The sequence below is a fragment of the Canis lupus genome, chromosome 29, assembly GCF_048164855.1.
Source record: "Canis lupus baileyi chromosome 29, mCanLup2.hap1, whole genome shotgun sequence".
Taxonomy (NCBI): Eukaryota; Metazoa; Chordata; class Mammalia; order Carnivora; family Canidae; genus Canis; species Canis lupus.
In genome coordinates, this window is record NC_132866.1 from 27,785,996 (window position 1) to 27,813,472 (window position 27,477).

Sequence of the window (27,477 nt, forward strand, 5' to 3'; positions counted from 1 at the left end):
CCAGCAAGATATTCAGCTGTGGTTTCTCCAGTAGCCAAATGGACCTCTGTCATCTTGCTCACCTCTCACCATCTTTCCTTCAGGCTTGGAGGATACTCCCACCCCCACCATACTGGGCTATTGGGTCTGTCTTGTCCTCTCCAAGTAGAGCTGCAGGTGCTGGGCCTGGCAGGGGAAGGGGCGGGCAGCCAGTGGGCTATTTTGCCATTAGTGTTTATGGCATTTAAATGATAGAAAACCATCCCTGAAGTGAATCAGGAGCTTTGAGAGCCAACAGTTCTGGTGGATCAGATAAAGTTCCACTGAGCAAAACCGGCTTCCCCTACCAGCTGCTGGACTTCCAGCTGCTGGAAACTTCTACTAGCTGGAGTCTGGATGGTGGAAGGCAGGAGTTTCCTTAGCCCTGTCCTGGAGTGAAGGTAAAGCAACCCAATATTAGGGAGCCACCCACAGTCCACAGACATGTCTGGGACGCAGCTACACCTGAGTGCCCTCCCTTCCTTGCCTGCCTCCTCCATCACCATGAAGGAATCACCACCTGCCTTGCAATTTATGCCCCAATCTTTAGTGACAATAATTTGCCCTCTCCCCTCTCCCACACTTTCTTGCCCTAGAGACAACGTGGTGCTCTCCTGGGTCCCATTTATCATCTCCAGATTCCCCTGGTCCTCCTCTTCAGCCTGTGCTACTCTCCATTCTAGTGCCTTTGTCTGACCCTGAGAAGGCAAAGGGTGGCCGGAGGAAGTCACAGAACTATGCACATCTGGCCCGGTTCATTATCTTTTCATCAGTTGTCTTAGTCTTCATTCTCCCCATGACTTTTCCAAAACGTCCCTCACTCTCCTTGCTACGCTTTCCTTGAACTTCACCTCCTCTCCTACTTTTCTGAGATGTGAATTTCCTCACTCCTCCCTCAACACATCTGAGTGATTCATCTTTCTCTAAGTATACAGAGCTACAACTCAGCTTTTTGTATTTGAAGCTGCCTGCTGAACAGTTTTATTAGCTGTCCCACTGTCACCTCAAACCTAACGGGAATAAAAGCCAACTCATCTTCCCCCTGATCAGGTCTACCAACATTTTTGAAGACCACCAAACCAAAAGATACCTTTGGAATCCTTTTTTTTTCTTTTTTTTTTTTTTTTTTTTTTTTTTGAGAGAGAGCTAGAGAGCATGAGTGCACTCACAAGCAGGGGAAAGTTGCAGAACAGAGGGAAGGGGGAAGAAGGAGTAGGGGAGAGAGAGAATCTTAAGCAGGCTCCACATCCAGCCCAACACGGGACCTGGGACTCAATCTCATGACCCTGAGATCATGACCTGAGCCAAAATCAAGAGCCAGATGCTGAACCAACTGAGCCACCCAGGCACCTCTGAAATCCATCTTGATATAGCCTTTATCCTTCCCCTACAGATGAAGTCAGTCACCAAGTGTTACTAATTCCCCTTAGCAATGTCTGTCATATTGGCCCCATCCCCGTTTCCTCTACCCCATCTATAGCTCAGCTCCTGAGCACCTGTCCTTAGTCTGCCATAACAGTGCTTGCCCCCTCCAGTCTATCCCAGCTGTGGATGCCTGGATTTCAACATATCCCTTCCCTTGGGAAAACCATCACTGATTCTCTGCAGTCCACAGTTGGAATCTACACTCTGCCAGGCTTTCAAAGCCTCCTGGGTACTCCCCCCACCTGATTTTCTTAGCTCTGATTCTCACTCCACCTGATTTGGTTGGACTGTTTTCATACGCATGTATGCCGTGGAATCTCTGTGCTTTTGCCATATCATTTTCTTCTCCTTCTTCATAGTTTTCCTCTCCTTCCAGTTCAAGCCTTAAAATGCCTACCATTCTACCCATCAGGGAAGTTTCTTTCTTCTAAACTTCTATAGTGTCTGCACTGCATGGGTGACCATGCATTATATTTTGTAAGGCATCAGACCTGTTTCCTGAAATAGACCATAATCAAACTGAGGGCAGGGCTTCTGCTATCTTACATAGTTGAGAAATCAATAAATGATGCTCAGTAAATACTTTACTGGTTGATTCCCTATCACTCTTTTATACTTCTAGCCAATTCTAGTGGGTTGTATTGTTTTCTAATTGTTCCATTGTGTCGGTCTCCTTTTTTTTTTTCAAGATTTTTATTTATTTATTCATAAGAGACACACAGAGAGAGGCAGAGACATAGGCAGAGGGAGAAGCAGGCAGGGAGCCCAATGTGGGACTCGATCCTGGAACTCCAGGATCACGCCCTGAGCCAAAGGCATATGCTTAACTGCTGAGCCATCCAGGTATCCCTATTGGTCTCTTTTGAAGAGGTGAAGGCTGGGACAAAATGTAAATGCTGAAAGCTGCTTTTTCTCTAAAAACAGTTTGAACAAGGGATCATGAATTGTTATAGGATGAGAAAAAATAACTGACTTATACTGTGACTCAGCTTTATCATGCAATAGAATGGTTCTCCTCTGTACCTGTCTAATATAGCTAAGATCTTATGTTTCTTAAAACTCAAGAACAGACAACAGAGTGGAACTGTCAGACAAGAGATCACTTCAGACTCTCAGAGAGACAGAAGAAAGAATCTGTGTCTGTTTCGTTGTGGGTTTTCTTTCACTGACTTCTACTGTTAATAAGTTTCACTCTTCCTGAGCGTCTTTCAGTGGAGCGGGTCTGAAGTGGACAAGGACAGCAATATCTACCAATTCCTTGAGAGATTAATAATATGGTATTTATTGGTCAAATGGCCCCATGACAGAGGAGAGTTAGGGAAGAGGTGGAAGTTTTGCAATGAAAAAGATCTAGAAACTCAATTTCTCCTGGTCCTGTACTCTTAATGCCTACAAAGTAGCCAGGAAAAGAAGTATGCTTCTTTCTTAAAACAAACAAACAAACAAACAACAACAATAACAAAACCCCAGGAATTTAAATTTCAGCTGCTTGGTTCCTACAGCCTGTCACACATGAATTCCTAGTAATCTAAGGTTTTGTCATACAATTCCCTACCTGGCTTTAGGAGAGAGGAAGAAAGGTCAGATGCCTGGAAAGGTGTCTCTAGCTAACCTGGAGTTACCCTACTGCAATATTTATTTCCACTGGCTTTTCCCCTCACAAAACAGTCAAGGTCACTTCCAGCATACAGAAACTTTTGCGTGCTGGAAGTCACCCAGAGAACTGTTAATTGAAAGACACATTTCCAAACTCTAGTTAAAAAACTTAATACAGGAAGTGCTTATTCAGACATTTGTCAAATGTGAGGAAAGGCCCATGATGAGGAAGAAGCATACGAGCTTCCTGGTGTTCTTCATACAGCCATGCTGCTGTATCCTGTAATATCAGTATCACGACAAAGAGGTGCCCATCAGGACCCCTGAACCAATAGAGGTGCAAGCCACCGCATACAAAGCACCCTCAATGGCTTCATTAGTACACAGGTGACACTTGAAGAGGAGGAAAAAATTGACCAAACTCTTGCCAGAGCCATATATTCTTCTGGAACACCATTGTCAATAATGGAAAACACATACTGCAGGAAGTTTTCAAATTACTAAGACCATCATACCATTTGCCCAGCAGCATTCTTTGAGCAAGCCTCTTTTAGTGAGAGATATGAATGGGTAATGGAATGTGTGCAAGGAAGAATCAACAGAGCACTGCAGATGGATGGACAAAAGGGAGGCGAGATGGGCTCTAAGACTGTAAGCATAACCACCCCCTAAAAACAAACAAGGAAAAGCACAGGAAGAGGAGAAAAGAGCTATATGGCAAAATACATCAGTTATAAAGTATGTAGCACCCAACAGGAGAGAGGAGGTAGGAAGGTGCTTTGCTGCTCCCCCCTCCCCCCCAAAGGCCAGTAACAAGACAACAGCACTAAGAATCAACAAATGTATAAAAAAACCCACATATTACCAGGGGGTGGGCATTTCGTGTGGGATAGTTGCTTCCTAAGATCACAAAGTTTTAAAGATGGATGAGCCTTCGAGATGATCTAACTTCCTTGTTTTAAAGTTGAGAAAACGGAGGTACAAAGGCATAATGACTTTTTGTGGCCACAGAGCTGGGGAACAAGAGAGCCAAAGTTCGAAGCTATGTCGCACCACTCTGCCTTTGATGACAACATGAAGCCAGATAACCCCCAAAAGGACCAAAGAAAAGGAAAAGTCACCCAACAAGCAAAATATCCTATCATCACTGTCATCATTAAGACGAGGCAAGAAAAACAGGATATAAAGAATAAAATACTGACAGTGAAAGTCTGCAGTAAAACTCCATGGGGTGGAGTATTAATCTCCTTGGAGAGTTTTCTAAAAAACAAAGAGGCTCTTCAAGAAACAGTAGTAGTTGAGAATCTTAAAGTACCCAGAAGTGTTAGAAGCACAGCTCTTGATGAGGGTGTCTTCTCAGTTCAACTGTGGAAGTCCCCAAAGAGTCTACAGCCAATTTCTACAGCAATCACTGCATCTGAATCAGACAGTGCACTTTTGTCAGACATTCCTTACCAAATGGGCCAGATCAAATCAACTGTTTTGGAGACTCTAAGTGCAGTTCCTCTTACAAGTACAGAGAACAGCAAAGTGAATGACTTTATTAAGAAATTGGAAAATTTCAGTCACCAGATAATTTATGCTATCTTGCCAGCTCTTAGATTCAAGGGCAGAGTTGTGTTTCTACTTAATCTAGACTAGCTGGCATTCACTGAACACCATCCTAAATATTTTCTATGTCTTATCTCTTTTAATCCTCATATCAACCAATGATGTTGATCTGTGTGTTTTTTTTTTAAGATTTTATTTATTTATTCATGAGAGACATGGAGAGGCAGATACACAGGCAGAGGGAGAAGCAGGCTCCATGCAGGGAGCCCGACGTGGGGCTCAATCCCAGGACCCTGAGATCACGACCCGAGCCAAAGGCAGATGCTCAACCACTGAGCCACCCAGGTGTCCTGATGTTGATATTTTTAATCCCCACTGTATAGATGAAAAACTGAAGCTCAGAGGGGCTCAGTATTATGTTTAAGGTTCCACAGATAGTAGGTGGCACAACCTGGATGATAAACCCGGCAGCATATACTTGGGAAGTGATTCTAGAAGGACATCCTTGAACATTAGAGACCCAGAAAGTAGGTATCTGGTCCAGGAAGGTAACCTGGGATTATGGTAGGTGAATTCTTCCTAAAACAACCTATTGTTGCTTCTTGTTTCTTGCATGTTTCAGGTTCTTCCATTTTCTACGGCAAGGATTTTAAACTGGGGTTCACTGATTCTGTAGGACTCCACAGATGCGCTTCACAGAGTCCATATAAAGCCATACATCAAATGTTATAGGTATACATATGTAATATCTAGATGGCTTTTATCATACTCTCAGAAGTATTCATGACTCGAAGACTGATAAACACTATTTACCACAAACCAAAAGAACCCGTTCTTTGGCATAAGAGAGACACTGATTTGTTTCAAAGTACTTGAATTGTACCAATAGACAAGCTCATATAAAGAACAGCAAATAACAGGGGAAGGAGCAGAGAGGCTGATCACAAGTGAGGAAAACGTCAGCATCCAGAAGACCCAGGAAATAATAAAAAGGCAGCTGCCAAAGCAGCAGAGATGTTGGGGCTCAGTGATGACTCAGACCACAAGACTTATTAGACATTGATTTATACAGCAAAAGTTCTATTCAGTGAGTGTAGAGATGCTTTTCCTCAGCATCGTTCTCTGAAAATGAGCACTCCTGCTATCCACTTGACACTATGGAGGACCCTAAGGCCAGAAAACATAACTCTTGTTTTACTATCCTATTCTCAAGTTTTGTCTGCTTCTCATAAGGTAGCAAAGATGAAGACATTAAATCGCTCCAAGGTTGGCAGTCTGTGCCTGTATTTGACACAAGCATTTATAATACTTCTAAGAAAACAGTTATTAAATTTGTAATTACTGCCTACATATACTGTACATTTACATTTACTGTACCAATTATGATCGCTTTATTACCAATCCAAAGAAACAAACTTTAAATCTGGAGAAGCTGCTTTTAAAGGAGAGGAAAAGAATTTTCTACATGTTGCATTTTGTTTCATATCTCCCATGTTTCTGAATCCTCCCCAAGGTTTCTCCTGGGGGGGTACAGGGGGGTGCAGGGGGTGCAGTGCAGAGGCATCTGCATGAGAGCTCCCAGCTCCAGGCCAGTACCGTGTTGGCCTCAGAGCTCTTCCTGAGCCTTGTCTGCTCTGAGTTCCAGCAGAGGGGGCTGTGCCGGCAGCTCAGGTGGCTGCTCTCCTAGCTGATCTTGCTTCCTACACAGCTAGACCTTTCGTCCCTGCTGTGTCCTAGGCAGATATGCTGCCCACATCTGGGTGGGCTCAGCTGGTCTGACAGCCAACCAGCTCATGCCACCGGTCATGCTATTTGCACCCCTTCTCCTTCCAGCACTCTGCCCTCAACCTGGCTGGGCCGTGGGAGCCTGCTGGCCAAGGCCCCCCAAGAGGTTCCTTTCTTTGAACTCAGCTGGACCATGGATGGAGCTGCAGCCTCAGGATCCTGAAATGAGGCTAGGGAGTGTTGGGGAGAATCACATTTTCAAAGGCCTGAACGGGAGTCTGGCTATCTTCTAGTCAAATTCCTCATCTTACAGAGAAGGAAACTGAGGCTTAGATAGAGGGGAAGATATAGCAGCCCTCCCCTCCTTCACCTCTCCAAGCTGCCTTCAATAGCTCCTTTAGCAAACCTCCAGTGGAGACTGGAGTCCAGCGGGTGCCGGTGTTCTGGAGGCCACCCCCGGCTCACTGATGGGCTCAGAGCACAAGAGCCCCTCATGCTGGGTGGGCAGAGGTTAAGCCTGTTTGCACAGTCTCCCGATACTCCAGGTCTCCCAGTTCCTCTCCGGCTTTATTTTGTTCTCTGAGAGCACTGAATTGTCAGCTCTAATCCTTCCGAAAGTGCAGCGTTTTTCAGGCGCTCTGTGTAAGTGAAACCCTAATCCCAAGGAAGACGGCCACTTAAGCTGCTGGAGCATTAGGCTGCTCTGGGAGCGAGCCCTCAGACTCCCTCCCTCCCTGCCCGGCAGCCTCCCAGCCACTGGGGAGGAGAGGAGGATTCCAAGCTGAAGGGAGCAAAGCCCTCTCAGAAGTAACAATAGTGGCAGGGCTTGCCTCCCAAAGCTCAGGGTTGAAAAAGTACTAGCTTGTCCTGAGGCTGATAGCTGGGAAGGAAGGATTCTGATAACCCTAGGGAAGAAGTGTGTGTGTGTGTGGGGGGGGGTGTCTTCCTGTCCCTTAGGGGGGCAGCTGGCTTTCTGGGGGGAAGTAGGCTTTCAGATATTACCTAGGTGGCCTTGAGGCCACCAAAACATTTCTGAGCCCTTGGTCCCAATGTGCATCTGTAATATTCATTGGATACACCACCATTTAGGATTTCTGGTCATTCAGAAATTATTGAGTTGACTCATTTTACTTTTACTTAGCCAACCTTTTCTTCTTAGAAAGTGCCAAGAATGGAGTAAATAAGCTCAGTGCCAGGGGATCCCCCTTTTGGAGAATTTTCCTTTGGGACACCCCAAGGATCTCTAAACATCTATATAGCAGCCAAAGGTTCTCCATAACCTAGGTTATCATGAAAATGGTACCCAGTGTTTTCTATTAGGCAACGTTTTGTTAGCCTGAGATGGCTACTATATGCACTTGAAATAAAGATCATTGATTCCTTAAAAAATATTTTAAATCATATTAAAACTGTCCCCTCTCCCTGATCCCTACATGGACTAGTGAGCCCTGGCTGTGGAGGACTGAGTGTAGTCCATTTGGGGAGCTCAGCCTCTGGGTCTCATGAGTGGTGGGAAGAAACAAGGGAGAAGTCAAGAGGAAGGCCTGAGGTAATGGGCCAAGTTTGAACTCAGCTTAGAAGACCACAGTATCGCATCTTTGCTAAAATACCGGAAGCCTTTCACACCTTCTTCGTCTTCCCCATGACTCTCCTCTTCTCTGCAGCTCCATTAGCAGCCCCATGTGCTTCTGTCTAAGGCATCCTGCTGGGATGGGGAGCCCATCACCACTGGGGATTGCTGGTAGGCATAGACATGGACATGGATTTAGGATGGAGATTGGGGTGGTATAGCTTTTATTCTGCTCCAATTCCATCTGACTCTCTCAGTCCTAGAGTGGATTAGTGCTTTCTTCTTTTCAATATCCTTTCCCTCTAGAGTGAACTGGATAAAGGAGGAAGGGAAAGAGCCCAGATCCAATGACTCCCTAGGCTGCAGGCCCAGGGCACCCGCATTATCTGTCAATGTCTCATTGCTATGGAAATGCCCCTGTAATTAAATCAGAGCTGAGGTCTGGGGGCTGGAGGTCCTTGGGGATGTGGCTGAAGGCCTCAGGGATGTTTGAAGGAAGTGAGCTTCCTACTGTTGGTGCTTCTGGGCCTAAATGAAGTGTCCAGGGTGCATGGGTGCTGTGGAGAAGCCCTCTGGTTTGGTTTGGCCTCCACAGCAAAGGGCTCGGACTTGCTGTAAGTCAGAAGTTGCCCTAGCCCCCTCCTTTCAAGGTTGGAGAGGAACTCTGATGTCTGTGCCCTAAATTCCTCTAGCTAATCAGGGGCTTTGAGCCGACAGACAAGGCTAGGAGACTCCTAGCCTCCTTTAGAAACATTTCTCAGCCTTTATTACCCTCTCCTCCCCCGAGGGGCTGGCCAAGGGCTAAGCTGTTTGTTTTATGGAGGGAAGTGCAGTTGCATTGGAAGGGGGTTGTTAACTACAGGAAAGAGGCAGTTTCTGGAGGTCCTTAGGACTCCCTGAGTAGGAGGAAGAGGGTTTCCCAGGGTTCACACTTCTGTCTGCTAAAAGGCCACTTTGCTGGCCATCCCAGATGTGGGCAAAGAGCCCTGAGCTTCTGAGGGCTCACAATCCTTTCTCAGAAGCTGAGCCTGCACAGTTCTCACAGGCCTCCAGACCTGGAGCAGGTCAGCCCCACTTTTCAGCTTTGAACTTTGCTTTACTGATCTCCCGTGAATTTACCAGCTTCCAGAAGTTTCTGCTCCCTCTCCCTACCTTGGGCACTCCCCTCTTGGATGACATCCACATCTCCTCCTGGATCTTAGCTATAGATTCCTTCAGAGCTGTAGCCTTAAGGCATCAAGAGAAGTTTCTCCCAGACTCTTGAATAAAACCACCTTCTCCTCCCATTGTCATCCACCCAGGGTAGGAAGCTAACAAGGCTCTTTCTTCACTGAGGAGAACTGTATTTTCCTTGTCCCTAGATTTCCAAAATTCATTTTTCCAAAGAAAAGGGAATATTCTCTGCTGACCCTTCAGTCTGGGATCTTGGATAAGCAGGGGCCAGGGCTGCCTGACGCTCAGCTCTATCCATGGCTCCTGGACCTCAAAACAATAGCTATAGATGTGGTCTTCATTCCTTGTCCTTTCTGATTTTTAGTACCCCACAACTGGCTAAGGCTTGGTGGGGAAGGGGATATGGGATCTAGATCACTGATAAACACAAAACTGGTACTTTTCTTTTTTCTTTCTTTCTTTCTTTCTTTTTTTTTTTTAAAGATTTTATTTACTTATTTGAGAGACAGATCTCGAGAGCGAGAGAGCACAAGTAGGGGGAGTGGCAGAGGGAGAGGGAGAAGCAGATTCCCCACCAAGCAGAGAGCCTGACACGGGACTCGATCCCAGGACCCTGAGATCATGACCTGAGCCCAAGGCAGACACTTCACTGACTGAGCTACCCAGGAGCCCCTGATACTTTTCTTTTATCTTTTTTTAGAATATGAAATATGCTTATTTTATACTTGCTTTTGGACTGTTCTATTATCTCCAGTTCTTGGGGGTATTAATCGTCCTATTCATTACTTCTGCTAACTCTCCCTCATGATAAGTCTGTATTCACAGGAGATGTATAATTTTTTTGTAGTGAGCTCATCTTTAGTGATGGAGTCCCACATGCCCCAGGTTGGGGAATGCCTCTGCAGAGAAGGTTTGCCCTTGTTCACGCTGGGGTTTCTGAATGGGTTATTATCCTAGACAAATTTTTATGTCAGTTCTTGGCTGGGGGTTCCTGCCACATACTCAGGTATAAATTTGGACTCTGAACCAGGGTCAGGCTTGGGGGCTCCATTTTTCATGGAGACAATTTTTCACTCACTTGCTTCCCGGGATCACTGGCATAATTTGTGTGTTTCCCCTTCACGGATAGTGTTGTCCTGCTCTGTGCCTGGCTTTATGCAGGGCAGCACTGAGTTCTAGCTTCCTGCTTCTCCTGCACCCCAGGTCACAGCTCCTGTCTGCTGGGTCACAACCGCAGCCTCCCCCACTTAGGGTCCACCTCCATCAATCTCTCACATTTTGCTCTGACTTTGAGTTTCCCTCTACTTGTGGCCCAGAGAGTGAGGTTTCGTTGTGTGTTAACAACTCCTTTGTCACATTTTTAGCCAGCTGCATTTTGGTGAGTGTAGCCTGCCTTGTTCCTGGACATCGGTCTTGTTCCTCCAGGACCTCTCTGGGACTAAAAGGAGGACGGCAAGAACTACACTCCGAGCTCTCCCGGCACTCGGTGGTGATGCCCAACAGAGGCCAGGGAAGGGCTGACAGATTCGGGGGCTACTGGGGTTTGCATGGACAGCCGCCACACAATCCCCGTCTCACTGCATCTGGCCTCCAGGGTAGGGAGCCTGCTCTCACCTTCACGGTGGACTTTCACCAGGCCAAGGGACTCTCTAAGTGCTCAGGCGCCTCTCCAAGGGACTTAGGGAATCCTGAAACTAGAATCCATCTTCTCCCAGATCAGTGGGGCTGCCAGCGTCCCCTCATGCTCCTCTGTGGCTGTAGACTGTAGACGGGGACAGGCAGAGGAAGGGAGAGGTCGAGGTGAAGGTCATGGGGATGAGGGGCCCTTTTCTACCAGTGATGGGAGACTTGAAGGCACTAGCACACAGCTAGAGCCAGAGTCCTCACTCAAGTCCTGACCCAGAGGTCTCTGGGGCTACCAAGGGGTCGATGACAGCCCCCTCTGGGGTCCTTTGGAAGGGTAAGAACATGACAAAGGTTCCAGCCACCGCTGGCCGACCTGAGGAGGTCTGGGGCCAGAGTACCCCCAACCCACTCTCTCATCTAGCTGGTCCCTTTTTCCTTATCACTTCGGAGAGACTCGGCTCCGTTCCAGACCAGCAGCCTAGAGCAGTGGGCTGGAGAGAAGAGATGCCGCTGAGCTAGAGCAGCCCAGCGGCGGAAGGGAAAGTGGGTGATAAATTTAAATAACCAGCTTGACTTGGCAGCTTGCTGAGTTGTGATGCAGTGAAATTAAAATCTCGGCAGAACTTGCAAACACTACCCAGAAAAAGCCGTCTCTCTCTCTGGTTCCAAGATGGAAGGTAGGGAGGGGAGACTATCAGGCCAAGCCCCGGCCACTGGCAGCCACCCTTGCTTGCAATGTGATTAGCTGTGTCCTGGCCCACTGGGCCCCACTCTCCCCTCCACACAATAGCCCAGGCTCCTCTCTCCTCTCAGTCCTGACCTTGTGGAACAGCTGTATCAAGTGGCTGGTGAAGTTTGAAATCAGCCTCCAGTGCCAGGAGGTGGCAGGAATATCAATAAGGTTGGCTCTTCAGGTTGGGCTAGGGCCTTGCTGGGCCGGTTTCCCCAGGGCTGATCCCTGAATTATAGCCTCCGCTGCCGGTCTCCGGGGAGGAAGATGAGCCGGGTGCCCGAGACACAGGGGCTAAACGCCTTAGCACACCTGAGCCAGGGTGCGGACACAGATGACCTCCCTGCTCCCTTGCTTTTAGCACACACCTGGCCGGGAAGAGCCTCCCCTTCTCTTTCCCCACCAAAGTCCTTCATCTTCTTCAACAAAATAAGCTTTTTAAGAATCTTCAAGGGGAATTTCTACAAATACACCAAAAGCCTCTCCCCTATGCCAGCTGTGCTTGAAGTTTTCACAGATGCCAAGATCTTTCTAGAAGAACACAGCCCAAGTCCACCTCTCTTGTGTCTGCTCACCTTGCATTACTGCTCACTGCTACCCACAGAGTCCTGGCCTGAAGGCCACCATGCTGGACCCTCTACCGAGGTGGCCCATGAAGTCTCTGGACACTGCCCCGTTTCTCACCTTGACAATACCTCCAGCAAATTCTGTTTGTCCCCATAATAAACACATCATGAATCATTCATCTTTAATAGATTATGCAAATTAGGAGGACATAAAATCAACAAAGATCAATAACTGCAGCCGTTTAATTGCCAGCAAAAACATTTTAAGAATGAGCATAATCTGCAGCCCTTTCTCTGGTAATGGCACCATTAATCCAAACATTGGATCTTGGCCTAAGTGTAGAAAAATCATTCCCTGCCCCCACCTCTTCCCACCTCCCCTCCCCCACCTCTCCACACACTTCTCTCTTTTTGGTAATTTCCAGTTTCTGAGTGAGTTTCCCGTCATTACCACTGGTGAACAGCTCCGAATGTTAATGGTTCTGCTTTTGTTACTCCTCGCTTGATTGAAATGTCGCATACAGATTGAGATGTTAGTGCTAACTTGCCACCTGGGAATGTCAAGCTGGGTCTGAAATGAACTTTTCTCACACTTGGATCCAGATGGATCAGCCGGAGATGTTCCCAGGCTGAGCTGGGACTGTTCCAGGGCCATGGGGGGGAGGCGGGCGGGGGATGCTCAAGGTGGAGGCACTTTTCTGCACCAGCCCTGAGTTCTCCTGCAGCAGGAACCCTACCCGAAGATCCATCTCTCCACCCCCGGGGAGCCCCCTGCCTTCTGGACTGTGGCCCCGGGCCCAGAGAAGCACAGCTGGGATTAGAAAAGTCTCCTAGGCTCTCTTTTGTCAGCTGTCTGCGGTGGGATACCTTCAGGAAGTAGCCACTGAAACACTCAGCAGCTCAGAAAGGTGGCCTGGCCTGTACCACCTCTCTGCCTTGGGTCAGAACACCCAGCAGCTCAGAGGGCTTCCATGTTGGCTAAGGCAGGCTCCCACATTGGCTAAGGCAGGCTGGTGTCGAGGGCCAGTTGATAACAGGCCGTGTCCTGAGACAGCTAAGGTTGTCACTCCCAGAAGCCCCATCCAGTTCTCTGACACTTCCAGAACTCAACCCCTAGGCAAACTTTGGTTGCCTAGCCAAAGAGCTCAACCCTATCTGGGCCAGAAACAGCAGTACCTGGACACCCCTTGAGGAGAGCCAGGGAAAGCTAAGGACAGGGCTCCCCCAAGCCCCTGCGTGGAGGCTGGAAGGCCACTCACACACCATCTCAGGCCTGAGCCCTACTCAGATCAGCACCAAGTCAGAACCAGGACCTTGCTCCCCGCCACTGCACCTGGCTGTGACGCTGGCTGCTGGCAGTCCTGCTGCCGATCCCTGGGCCGCCTCTACCCGCCTCGCTCGGCAGGTAACGCCTCAGTGTCTCCCAATCCCCACCGAGACCCTTCTCAATCATTCTGTCTCCCAAGGAACAAACGGCACATTGGCTTTAGTGTCTCCAGAATAATTAGGTGAATTTTAATAACACCTCAATGTGTGTTTCTCCCACTTGGGCACTTTCCTGGCCCGAAAACCCTTCTGCGGTGCCAGGCGCCTTCCACAGCCTTCAGCTCTGCGGCCTAGAGCTTCTTCAGCTAGGCCCTTGGCTGTGTCACACCTCGGCCTGCTACCCTGCTAGATGTCTCCACTGCTCCTCATCCATGGGAGCAGCTGAATTAGATGTCCTCTCCCCCTGCATTTGGCTGTGGGACAGGCCTGACCCTACCTAGCCTTGAAATCAAGCCTCATCTCAGTGATTTCTCTGGGAAGCAGGAGAAGGACTGGGATAATTGTGCTTATCTATAACCACAGAGCTGAATGCCATGCTCTGAAGCCCAAAGCCCCAGCTACCCAGGGTGCCTAGAGAGAGAGAAAGGCAGACACCCACCCCTGCCCTAGGAGCCTTGTAGGCATGGGAGTGTGGAGGCTGGACACTGCCCCATTCTCCCCAGCCTGGCCTATTGACCCTCTGCATTCTTCTGTGCACGTCCTAGCAAGAGGCTTATAATTCTGGGCACCTTGGTGGAGGCAAGAGAAACGGCAAAGAGAGAGGCAAGAGGATAAGCAAAAAGAAGGAACCAGCAACAGCTCCTCCTAGCTTCGACCTTCCCCGGCTGAAGCACACAGAGAGACCCTGACCACAATTTCTGCTCCTCACATCTGCACACATCTGTTCAGGAAGCACCCTGGTTTTTGGAGGTGCTCACTCTCTCTGCAGATATCATGGCAGGGGGCCCACCTGTCACACTGGGCCCCAGATGGCAAGGGCTAAGGTGCCCCTACTGAAAGCAGTGCCCCCACCCTCCTGAAAGCCTCCTTACCGGTCACAACGGGGTATGTCTGCGTGCCTGACACGTTGCTGCCCAGCTCAGGGTTGGTGGATGCAGATAGACTCGACTTGACTTCATCAAGCCCAGGGGTCAGGGCTGGGAGGGAGTACTCGTTCCCCTGGGAGAAGAGAGAAAAGAGACAGCTCTCTATTGATGCGCACATGCGGAGAAAGGGCTCGGTGTGCAGATGGGGAGGAGGAACAGGGAGCCTTCCCAGATGGGGTGGAAGGAGATGGCCAGGCAGAGGGAGGGGAGAAAGGGAGGGGCGGGCTCAGCGGATGATGGAGATTTTTGTGTGGGTGGGGGCACACCTGACTCTGGGTAGCTAGAGGTGCAGCCTGCACATCATTGGTGGTGATCTCAGCACCCTTTAAACTGCTATAGCATCTCCTGCCTAAGAAGCCCCAAGGGTGGAGTGTAGCAGTTGGGTCCCCCCTGCTGAGAGGCAAGGGATGTTTCCAGGTCCCCTGGAGTCTTGGGGAGGAGGGGCGAACCAGCACTTGATGGCCCAGGCAAGAGCTGGGGGAAGGGCCGATGGGGGCCTCTGGCCTGGCACTGCTGGGCTGGCTGATCGGGTGCTGGCGCCCCCTTTTTAAAAAACAAACAAAGACAGCCCCACGGGCCCCTCGCTCTCTGCCTGTGCACTGGGGTATGAAATTGGGGAGGGGGAGAGTCCACATGGCTAACAGAAGGGTGGGAGGGGGCCAGTCATTGCCTCTGAAAGGGTGTCCTGCCCGAAACACTCGGGTAATTGCCTTTTTATTGCCGTCACCGCTCAGCCAGACCCCGGAGCTGGGCCGACCAGGAGCCTGCACAAAGCAGGAAAAGTTGCTCTGATTAATATTACGTTAAATTAAAACTGATTTTCTGCTCTTTCGGGTCCGTTTTTTTCCCTTCCGCTTCCTGGCCCCCCCAGAGGGCCCCCTCCCCTCCCTGGCTGGCCGGGATTGCCTCGTCATTTCCAATTCCTTCTCGTATTGATCTTCCTGTAGAAATCAGTTTTGTAATTAGCTGCAAATTAGGCCTTCTACTGGGGGTGAAGCTGCCCCCTGATTTATCACCAGAGTAATTCGCTGTGATCGGAGAGAAATTAAAATGAACTCAATTAGGCTTCGGATTTGCTTTATGGGCCCTGCTTCGAGTTTCAGGGGGAAAAATGACTGTGCTGGTGTTTAATAGTCTAATGAAAGTAAATAAAGGTTATTCATTGTAATACAGCCGGGGACTCGTGGAGGGTGCTCCGAGCCGCCCGCCTCGGCCGGCTCCTCCTTTGTTGGTTTATGGCTCAGGGCACCTTAAAAAGACTTTTGATTTTTGTTTTATGAAGACAAACAGCTTATGGGATAAAAGGACAGGCAGAGAGGAAGGCGAGTGGCTGGGAGCTGCTGGAGTCCTAGAGTGGAACTGTGCCGTGCAGAGCCTGCGGGGCCACGCAGGTGTGCGAGTGCGCAGTGTGTGCATGAGTGTGTGCGCGTGCAAGCCCAGCTGACTGTATTGTGTGGCAGTGTGGGTCAGGCCTGGGCTGTAGGCGTGGGAGGAATGGGTGTGTGCTCCTATCTTCAAGTGTGTGCATGGGGGGCCTCTATGGATGTGTGGGTGGAGGCAGGCGCTGGAGGTGGCGCTGGAGGTGTGCGGAGCTATGGTATGGGAGAAGGCACCTCTTCCCACTGACCTGGGGGCTGTGCTTTGAGTCCTGTGAGCTGTGAGTGGGGGGAGGGAGCAGGTGTCTGTGTGGTGTATAAACACGTGCACATGGGTAAATGTGAGGAGTTAGGAGATATGTTCCTACATTGTGTATTGTGCTAATGTGTTGTGGGCTGTGACCCATGCAGGGCTGTTCTGCATCTGGAGGAAGTATGGGGTCTGCGGGGTAGGCTGTCAAGTCATGCTGGACAGCTGGATTTGGGGGCAGGAAGCAAGCATTGGGGCCTCTCCTTCTGATATCAGGCGAGAAGAGCACCCCGGGGTTGCACAAATTTTCTGTAAGGCCTCTGGGATATGGCAAGGGGATAAGGACGTTTCCTGAGTATTCCATGCCAGACGCATGGAATGGCAGGGCTGGAAGGGACCTGTTAGACCTTACCCAAGTCCTCCGTTCTACACATGGGGACACTGAGGCTCTGAAAGGTGACAAGGCTTATCCAAGACCATCCTAGCACCCAGAACTTATCATTTCCGACAGCCATGTACCATAATGGCTTTTCCTAACTCTACCATAATGTCCTTATGTGAGTGTGCCCACACAGCACACGCACGGTGCACCCATATGCAGCATTTGCAATGCTGGGTACGCACGTTCTCCAGAGGCCTGTTCTGCCCAGTTTCTGTCCACTCCTGACAGCAGAAAGTTCTTTCTCACCTGTTCTGATTTGATGTGCTCCGATGCCTGGAAGACGTCAGGGTAGGAAGGACGTTCAAAGACTCGATCCAAAGCTTCCAGCTGCTGCTGGGTGAAGGTGTCAGCTCGCAAGTGCTTCCGCAAACTGTCCACGCCACTCTGGGAGTCTCCATTGGGGACTGAGCCCTCGGACACATCTAGAAGACACAGGCACAGTGGGGACATCAGCATGGGCCAGCAGAGGCACAGCAAGTCGAGGGGGCTTCCTACCCCTGCTGGGACCCCTCCTTCCCAGCTTCTAGGCTGGAGCAGCTGGCCCAGGGGCTGACCATGCCTCAGAGATCTGGCTGGGGGAGCCAGAGCCTCTGAAGGACCTCGGGGGAGAATGGGAAGTTGTCCCAGTGTGCGGGGAGGGGAGGGGGGGTGCACTGCGGGAACACTGGGCAGAGGTACAGCTGGGGGTCTCCTTGGAGATGTTTCCCCTGAACCCCTGCTGTCCCCAGGCCTGCGTCAGCCTGGGGGAGGAGCTGGGTGGCTCAGACCAGCATCATTGAGCCTGTGGAGAATTGAACTCGGCTCTGAGATGAATTTCAGTTCCACTGACTCCAAGGGTGGAAAATCATCAAATCTCCGAGGCTGAGTGTAACCTGGAGGCTGGGTGAGGTAATTAACTTCACCGCCGAGGGAGGAGGGATTCTGAAAGTCAAGCTGAAGCATTCTGCTTGCATGGGGCCAGGACTCCGAGCAGAGCAGGAGGACAGCAGGTGGCATGTGAGCAGTGAAACACGGCCTTGGGCAGAGACTTTGTGGGTACTCTTGTGCCCAGACTGTCCTCCTCAGCCTCTGTCTCTGACCCGGACTCTGACTAGGTCTCTGTCGGAGGCCAGCCCCTCGAGCCCCACCAGCTCCTCCTGTGGTTCTCACAGAGAGCTGAGACTCACGCTGCGAAGGAAAGGCCATGGCGGTGCCACACTAGTGCCCGCTCCCTGGGGCTGCAGGCCAATTCTGTCCACGTCCAGCTCGACCTAGGCTTTCTGTTACCTTCCCTCCCCATCCTGGCACCCCTGCATCAGTTCTGTTAGGGTTTCAGAGCACACAGTGAGCTAAGTGCCTGCTCTCTCTCTCTGTCTGAACCCCTACCCAGCAACTCTCCAGGCCGAAGCTGAGTCCTCCCCAGCCACAGTGTGGCCGCTCCTTGGCTTCCTTCAGCTCAAGAGCCACCGGGGAGCCTTGGGCCTGGGGCCAGCCCACGTTGTAGGCCTCAGGGTATTCCTCTGGGACTATTATATATATCAGTTTATAGGTGATTATACGATATGATATAATCAATATTGCATTATATACAGTAACACCGTACAGTATCATTCAGGAGACCATAGAAAATATTACATATTGATTAACCTCATCCTGCAGCCATCCTCTCTTCTGCCCTCCCAGATGGAGCATGGGGGTCTGCTGTCCAAATGGGACCTGCTGTCTTCTCTCCACTCTGTTCCTCAGGAGGTGGGAAAGCAAAAAAAGTGTGTGTGTGTGTGTGTGTGTATAAGAAAGAGAGAAATGAAGCCCAAGATTGAGTCTGAGGTAGATAGACAGACACAGGAGCAGGCTCCATGGTATTTCCATGTTCCTGGCATTCCTAGAGACACAAAACTTGGTTGTTGTGTTTTTCTACTGTCTAAGCCTCAGGAATGTTTTTCTGTCTTAGAGAGTGTGTGTGTCTCTCTTACATGAGTTAGGGTGTGGCATATTTAGTTTTTCCTTTTATGTGGGTATTCTCTGCGTAAATGCACTTGTAATATTACAAACATTATATTATAAACATCCAGATAAATATGCATCTGTGTATGTGTAAATGACAGAGTGAGAACTATTCTCAAAGAATGTGTGTGTGTACATGTGTGATTGTATGGGGAGCATGAGCTCATGTGCCCCATGTTTTTTCTGTGCCTGCTTTTCTTTCAAGGATGTGCCATCATCCTAATTCCACCCCTCAAAGCTATTTGCACGTTCCATTGTGTCTAATCCTCTCTTGCTGGAGTCTTCCTACCTTTTGGGAAGCCCTGCTGTTAGGGCCTAGGGAGGCAGCAGTGTCTTTGTGTGTGGTTGTTGCAGTGTCACCAAATGGGCCCTGGGAAAGAAAGTGTGCATTTGTCTGTGAGCATGTGCTCATACATTACGTGCATGGGTGTGTGCACATGTGTGGGAAGGCTCATATTGTGCCTCTGTGTGGATTTGTATATAAGCCTGTGTGTGGCTTGGCTCAACCTTGTGTGTGTGTGTGTGTGTGTGTGTGCGTGTATAGGGGCTGAACTGAAGCTTTGTCCTCAGGTCACTGGCTGGAGGAGTCTCTTTTCCTTCATTTATTCAGGGGCCCTTCAGATCTTGACAAATCTGTCACTCTAAATTTGCGAGAGATTATGGTGCTCTCTCCCCAGCCCGCAGAGAGGTGATATATGATATCTGCTGCCCCTATTGATTGCCTGATCTGGTGGCAGAGGCCGGCGAAATGAACTTGAAATGAACATCATGCCTCAACTCATTGTGCGTATAATACACTACTTAATCCCACATTTTTCAGCCGCTATGGAATTCAATTGATCAATCATGTTCCACTGATAGTACTGTTTTAGGGGTTATTGCCGCTCCCTCCACTCACTGACCTTTTTATTTATTTATTTTTTTGTATACTCAGGCCCTGGTGATAAGACAGGTTACAGAGGCAGCGGTGGTGATGGAAGGGGGAGGGAGGAAGGGAAGGCAAAGGGAAGGCTGCTTCTGGAAGAGGTGGCAGCAGGAGGCGGGGCAAAGAGAATAGCAGGAGGAAGGGCATGGGGGGGGTGATGGAGAGAATGAAGGTGCTGGAGGATTTGGCGAAGCAAGGTGGTGTGATGAAAGCCTGCAGAGAACCCCACCAGAGGCCATGGGAGGCTTGAGGAAACCCCCCAGGGGAGAAGGAAGGCAATGAGAAGGCAGGAAAGGCAGTGGTAATGACGAACGGTGAAGGAGCACAAAGAAAGTTCTGGGGGTTTGGGGGAGTCCAGGGTGTCGGGACAGAGAGCGGGCAGTGACATCATGATGGGGACAGGGAGCTCTGGCAGGTTTTCTCTAGAGGCACGGTGGCACCCACCTTCCTTCAGCCAGAGAAGGAAGGAAGGGATGAAGGCAAGGAAAGAGTGGGAAGGAGTGAGGAGAGGTGGTTGGGAGAAGCCTGGGGTCAGAGGTCCAAGAAGAAGCCCGGGGAAGGAGGAAAGGCAGAAGCAGAGAAGAGGCAGACAGGGAGAGGAAGAAGGGAAGATGCTCCCCACACCAGAAGCCCTCCGAAGTGCTGGTTGGAGACAAGGCACTCGGACAGGAAACCTGGCTATCCAACTAAAGAAGAGCGGGGATGGGGGTAGGTTTGGAGGGTAGGGCAAGGAGGGGGCAGAAAGAGAAGACAGGAGAGGAAGACAGGCAGACACAAAAAGAGAATGTGGAAGATGAGAACAGAAAAGGAAGAGAGCATGAACCGGTCATCAGCATTGACCACTGGCAGGGAGGTCCTCAGGATGATGGAGAGAGAGTGCCCAGGGTGGGACTTCTCAAGGGGAGACCCTCAGAGGTGACAGCAAGAAGAGGGATGAAACTACAGTAGGAGACCACTGCGAGGCCTGGATGGTCACTGGCTCTGGCAGAGCTGGGCCAAAACAGAGGAGGAGGCAAGACCAGGTCTTGATCCAGGTTTCAGAGTAAGTGGGGAATGAAAAGTGTGAGTAATTATTTTTTTTAAAGATTTTATTTATTTATTTGTGAGAGATACAGAGAGAGAGAGAGAGAGAGAAGCAGAGACACAGGCAGAGGGAGAAGCAGGCTTCACACAGGAAGCCTGACGTGGGACTCGATCCGGTCTTCAGGATGACGCCCTGGGCTGAAGGCAGGCGCTAAACTGCTGAGCCACCCGGGGTTCCCATGTGTGAGTAATTAGATAGCATCCTTCTCCAAGAAGATTCCTGACCCAATAGAGACAGCTCCCTTGTACCAAAGAGCCAGGCTGTGAGTTCCCTGTGGGCAGAGACCACACTGATGCATCTCGTGGCTCTGGCGCCAGGCATGGACGTGGGTATAGAGGGTGTGTTTGATGACTGACTGACTGAATGATTGATCCAGACCCCTGGCCAAAGGTTTCTGTACTGGACACCTGGCTGGCCTGACACCCCAAAACACCCAGGCACTTATCAGGCAAATCTCACACATCCTTAGCGATCAGAAGATGTGGGAAGATCCATAGTAGGTCCCTGGGTAGACTTATGCTCCTTCTTCTCTTACCCCCGCTGCTGGTGAGCTTCTAACAGCATCACTCTCAGCAACACCACCCTGCCCACCTACGTGCCTTTACCCAAAGGACAGAGAACACTGTGTTCCCACTTAAGAGTAGCACTTGACCTGGGAGCTGCAGAATTGCCATCCAAAGAAGGCAGCAGAGGTCGCTTGAGAACAGGGTCCAGAGACAGTCTCTAAATTGAACTCCCCATACCGAGGCCCTGTCACAGACGGTAGGGTTGGGATAAAATGGGTCTAATGGCCCGTGGTGGTGGTGGGAGCTGGTTCCAGAGAAGGCCTTCCAAAATGATAGGAGGAGGCCCTGGGCCTTTATCGTGATGAGATAAGCCAACCCCTTGTCAGCCAACTCCTTGTCAAGGCTCCAAGAAGAGGGCTGGAGTATGGTGGCCACATGTCCCGGGCTCTACGGGACAGTTCTGATTTTTAATATTCTTTTCCATTGCCAGGCCATGTGTTTAGTTTAAAGCTGGAAAATTCAGTTGCTTAGGTTTAGTAAGACCTCACCCTGCACCCTGCCTGAGTGAGGAAAGGACCCTGTGCTAGTCAGTCTCCACATGTGGAAGATTTAGCCCTGTTCTCCTGCTGTCCCCTATCCAGCCACCATCCATTAGCAGCTCACAGTACTCAGTTTATCACATGCCACTGAATCCTCCCCAAAACCCCGTGAGGCCAGGACTGTGATACCTATGTGAAAGAGAGGGAAACTGAGGCAAAGAGACATTAAGTAGCTTAGCCAAGACTAGGCAGCTAGTAAATGACAGTCAGGATTTGAATTCAGGTCTGCTTCACCCAGAGCCTGCCCACTACATCATTTCACTCTGATGCCCAAGTTCCAAACCCAGGGGCTAAGCTGGGGACCACTTGACTCCATCTGGGGCATGGTTTCCCTCCTAGCATCCTCTCTACACTGAAGGCACAGCCTATGGCCCTGAGCTGGCTGAGCACAGACTGTTTCAAAATAACTAGGGGAGGGATCCCTGGGTGGCGCAGCGGTTTGGCGCCTGCCTTTGGCCCAGGGCGCGATCCTGGAGACCCGGGATCGAATCCCACATCGGGCTTCCGGTGCATGGAGCCTGCTTCTCCCTCTGCCTATGTCTCTGCCTCTCTCTCTTTCTCTCTCTGTGACTATCATAAATAAATAAAAATTAAAAAATAAATAAATAAATAAAATAACTAGGGGACATATGGTCCAAATTTCTCATTTTGCAGGAAGGAAAACTAGAAAGGGTGAGCAGTGAGGGGAGAGGGTGGCCAGTCTGGTCACACAACTAGGTAGTAGGATTTTCAGAACTAGAGCCCATTCCGAGTGTCTTGTGCACTACAGCAAGTGCACTCTCAAGGAGAGTGAGCTACTACAAGTCCTTTTTGGAATAAGGCAGGATATAAAGAAGTTAATTAAACAAACTGCTCAGCTAAAACTTTGATGAATAGTATTCTTTCAGGGGAACAAAGACTCATATTGGCTTCTCCTCTGACTGCTTCCTATTTGTTGAGCAGTTAACAAAAACTTTCATAGACCTTAGGTTATCTGGGTTTCCTAACCACTCTCCAAGGCAGGTAGGGATTATAATCCCCTTTTTACTGGTGAGGAAACAGACTCACAGTAAACAAAGTATTGATTAAATAAGGTAGGAGGCTAGCTCAAGGGCATATCCACCAGGAAGCCTGGCACCAAGAAGATGCTCCAGTTCCTTGCACCAGAAGATCCTCAGATAGCTGAGGACAGAGCAGCAATGGGCAGCAGGGGCTGCCTGCCCGGCCAACATCCAGAGCATGGGATCCAGCAGCAGTGCCCCAGTCTCCATGAAGACAACTGCAAAACCAAAGATTGTCTTGACCAAAAGGAGAGCCACCAGCATAGTTAACAATGGTTATCTTCTGATCATGAGCAAATTGTTTTCTTTTCAACTAAGTTTTTCCATATTGTCCAGGCTTTGTACAATAAGCATGTACCACTTCTAAAATCATTAATAAAAATGTCTTTCACTCCTCAGCAAAAGATCTGCTCTCCTCACTCACTCACTTAGCCTTGTCATTCCCCAACTATTCTGGGCTTCCTTGGAGCAGAGCCCTACCTTCTACCTCTCTGAACCCAGGCCAATCATGAACTTTGTCCAGCAAGGTATCAGCAGCTTGGGCAGGAGGGAAGGCACTGAACACCATGTCTTAGGGATGAGGGCTAGGCACAGAAGAGTTCTGTCCTCTTTTTGTGATGACTTTCTACCTGAATTCTCAAAGTAGTCACTGGGAGGGATGAGAGAGATTCTTGTGCACTGACCAAAAGATATGTTGGGTGATGATCAGAGACAGGAGTAATAATGCCATTTCCTTGGTTAGAAAGCACCAAGGCTCATCAAAGTCTACAAAATCAAGATGGGATGAACAAGGGCCACCCCCCAAGTCCCAAAAAATAGGAATTAGGCAAGTGAAAAGAATTCTTTTAAAGTATGGTAAAGAAAAAAAAAAAAAAGCATGGTAAAGAACTATGCTAACTTCAGTTTTCTAAGACCCAATACACATATCTACCTGTCTATGGGGAAACCAACATTAGAGTTTTTACACACACTCATTAAATCCACTCAATGTGGGAATCCCTGGGTAGCTCAGCGGTTTAGTGCCTGCCTTTGGCCCAGGGCATGATCCTGGAGTCCCAGGATCAAGTCCTGCATCGGGCTCCTTGCATGGAGCCTGCTTCTCCCTCTGCCTGTGTCTCAGCCTCTTTCTCTCTGTGTCTTTCCTGAATAAATAAATAAAATCTTAAAAAAAAATTCACTCAATGTTGCGAGGTACTTCTCATTTTTCAGATGAGAGGCAAAATTATTTGTTCAACATTATCCAACTAGTGAGTAGCAAAGACTGGATTTGAACTCAGGATGTCTGACCCCAGAGCCCTCTCTCCACTGTACCAAATTGGCCTTTCGTGTCAAAGACATCATCATCATTTATGGACATCATCATCATTTATGGACGCTAACTCCAGGCTAGGCAGGCTTTAGGTGTTTCACACACATTATCTCTAGTTCTCACAGAACACTTGCCGAAGAGATACCGTTAGTTCAATTTTACAAATGAGGTACCAAGCTAAGGGATGGTGAGGAAAGTGTGCAAGATCACAGCAGAGCAGAAGCAATCTGGAGGAAAGTCAGTCTTACTCCATCCGAAGGCAGAAAATGACCCAAAAAGGCGATCGAGGAAGAAAAGAGAAAAGCATGGAGGAAGTAGGAACAGCCCGCCAGGGCCCGGGGCGCTGGAGGGGCCGGGGCTGGCTGCGGTTGGGGTGGGGGCTCCGCACTGACGTTTGCTCCCCACGGTGCGGACCGCTGGCCTCCGCCCGCCCTCCCCCGCTGGCTCCTCCAACACTACCTTCCCCCTCTGAGGGGTTCACCCCCAGCTGCCAGTTGTTGCAGTTTCAAACTCAATTGTTCTCCTCGGTACTGAGGCAAATGGAGTCATTAATTACCTTCTATCGGCTGGGCTGAGTTCAGAATGCGATCAATATCCCGCTTGTCATTCAGCGCAGCCCGCCGGTGCAGCCCCGGCCCCACCCCCACCCCCACGCGGCGCCCACCCTCCCCGCGGATGGGGCGCGGGGGCCGGCAGGAGCCCAGGAGCCCCGCCGAGCCGGGCGGCTCTCGCACCCGAGGAGCTAGGAGCGCCGGGATTCGTGCGATCGGAGGGGACAGGGCAGGAGGGAAAGAAAGGAAAGAAGTGTGAGCGAGGGAGGAGTGCACGCGAGGAAAGGCAGGGAGAGACGCCCGAAGAGGAGATGCTGGGTGTTAAAGGAAAAACAGGAGGAGGGGGGTGGGGAGAGCAGGGGGCAAGCCGTGCTGCCCTGTGCTGGGAGGGGCTGCAAGGGCCAGGCTGGAGAGTGCGCTCCTGGGATCACCCTCCTGGATCACCGTTTGTCCCAGGAGATGGGATGACAGTCCCCGTTGCCTCCCATTCTTAAACTGGACAACCTGCCTGCGAGTGTGCCCGGGCCAAGCGACACTCAGGAGGAGAGCATGAAGAAGCCCTTGGAAATAGGGCCCACAGCTTAGGCTCTGAGCAAGACCAGGTTCTGCCTGGCCTGGCCCTGGCAGACCACCTGTTCTCCTTGACCAAGTTCAGCTTCTGGGCTTCTGAAATTTGAGCCCACTCAGTGAGGGACGCCTGGGTGGTTCGGGTGGTTGAGAGCCTGCCTCTGGCTCAGGTCCTGATCCCTGGGTCTTGGGATTGAGTCCCGCATCAGGATCCCTACTGGACACCTGCTTCTCCCTCTGCCTATGTCTCTGCCTGTGTGTGTGTGTGTGTGTCTCATGAATAATAAAATCTTAAACAAACAAACAGTGAAGTTCATGGGAGGGGGGAAAAGTAGGGGTAGCTGCCTGGGCTGCTGTGCCCATTTACACCCACATGCCTCTAGGGACACTAACTTGCATTAGTGATCCTAACATAACGCTGGACTAGGAGTGACATCGGAGTTGAAATCCTGGTCTTGTCGCTCACGTGCTAGATGGCCTTGGCCAAGTCCCATGAGCTTTTCTGGATTGAGTTTCCTCAAAGTTATACCAATGGATGGCTAGCTCCTCCCTCAGCAGTATTAATTTCTTCTTTCTCTGTGTTCCAGTAGCCATCTATCCAAACCTCTATTGTAGAAATAATAATAATAACTGAAATCGATCCAGTTCCTATTACAGTAGCAGACACTATGTGTAACATATAGACACTGACTTAATTCTTACAATAACAGCAACTAACATGAAGTGCTTACTATATATTAGGCAATCATCTAAGAATTGTACATATATTAACTCATTTAATTTTCACCAGAACTTAAGCAGGAAGCTTCTATTATTATCCTCATTTTGGAGTTGAGAAAACAAATGTTTTCTCAACAAATGTACAGAGGTTCCAGAACTTTCCTAAGGTCACAGCTAACAAGTACTGGAAGAGACAGAAGCAAACACAGGCAATATGCGTATGGCAGCTTGAGTTCGTAACCTGGAGAAACCGAAGGATGGAAAGGTTAGGTAACTTGCACCAAATTACCTACAACAGCCGGTAAGAAGCAGAGCCAAATTTAGAATCTATATGTAGCATGGTTGTTGTTGTTGTTGTTGTTTGCATGGTTGTTTTTTTAATGTTTGTTTTCTCCACTAAACTGTGACTATTTTGAAGGCAGGGACCCATCTTTTTCATCTCTGTAAACCTAGAGTAGGGCCCGAGGTGATAAAAAAAAATGTTGGCTGATTCATCTAACAGAATTCCAGAAGCAAAGGTAGATAAATTTGTAACTTGCCTCCCTCAACAATTTACCTTTGAGAGGAAAAAAAGAAGCAACAAAAGAAATTGCTACTCTGGATTCAGTGTCATTGCATTTTACAGCTGCAAATTATCATGCAGATCATTTAAGCTGATTCCCTCTTAGAGACCAAAAAAAGGGCTCAGAAAGGTTGAGTAATTGTCCCCTGTCACACAGCTAGTCATCGTTAGGAGGGGAACTGAGGTTCTCAGTTGTCCAATGCCCTTTTCACTATTCCAAGCTGCTTAATTCTGAGAGAAACAAAAGCCGATAAAAGAGAAGTGATGGGGATCTGGGGAGAAAGCAACCATGTCTAGAGTTGACAGTAGCCAAGGGAGGAGGCATTGGACAGAATCCAACTCAAGGAAAGCAAACGGCTACACGTGGAGGGAAGGAACGGTCGTGATCCCATGGCAAGGGAGTCTAATTCCCTAAGGACAGGGTGCTCTAAAAATGAAATTTCACCTCTACAAGCTCAAATAATCAACCTGACAAAGTAAAGGCACTGGAGTGGGGGGAGGGGCTGAACTAGAAGGACATTTAAGGAAAATCGTGGTTGTTGCACATGGATAAGCTTTAAAAATGATGAGCCTAGATTTTAAAAGATCATGTACACCGAACAGTGGAAGATTATGCAGCCATTAAAAAATCATGTTTTCAAAGAATATTTAATGATATGTGAAAATGGTCCTATATAATGTTAAGCAAAAATAGCAAGACACAAGCTGTATATATACAGTATCATTCCAGTTTTGATAAAAAAATTATATATGCACAGAAGGGGAAAAAAAGACTGTGAAGAATAGACCAAATTCTAACAGTGGTTATCTCTCAGTGATGAGATCAGGGTGATTTTTTTTTTTAATTTACTGTATCTTCCAAATATTTTACAATGAGCATGTATGATACTTATTATCAGACAAAAGTTTTTTTTTCCCCCTCTTAAAAAGGACACATAACAGATGGAAGGAAGGAAGGGCCCATAACCAAGGATGGATATGAGAATAGCATGAACCTATCAGGAAGAAAAAAGGGCCTTCGTAGCTATGTTTGAAGAAAGACCAAGAAGGAAGGTAGGTTTACGCTCAGTACTTGGGAAGCAGAGTAAGACTGAGACAAAAAAGGAGAGAAGGTGTAGAACCTCTCGGTGCTTCCTCAGCTTGCCTTTGCCTTCTCCACCAAAAAAAAAAAA

General features: G+C 49.1%; 1 protein-coding gene and 1 long non-coding RNA gene across 18 annotated transcripts in view; one reads left to right on the forward strand and one right to left on the reverse strand.

Annotated features, from left to right (window-relative positions):
* The window catches only part of LOC140620993 (uncharacterized), a 72,331-nt gene extending 66,319 nt beyond the window's left edge, over positions 1-6,012 (forward strand). Inside the window, exon 4 of the long non-coding RNA XR_012020722.1 lies at positions 5,213-6,012. This is a non-coding gene — a long non-coding RNA (uncharacterized lncRNA). The remainder of the gene's footprint in view (positions 1-5,212) is intronic.
* Positions 1-27,477, reverse strand: part of PAX2 (paired box 2) — a 92,179-nt gene that overhangs the window by 4,968 nt on the left and 59,734 nt on the right. For all 17 annotated transcript variants that reach the window (XM_072805670.1, XM_072805668.1, XM_072805675.1 and 14 more), the window contains 2 exons: positions 16,706-16,881; positions 14,338-14,464 (listed from right to left, as the gene is read on the reverse strand). In XM_072805670.1, the coding sequence (XP_072661771.1) occupies positions 14,338-14,464; positions 16,706-16,881 (303 nt within the window). The remainder of the gene's footprint in view (positions 1-14,337; positions 14,465-16,705; positions 16,882-27,477) is intronic.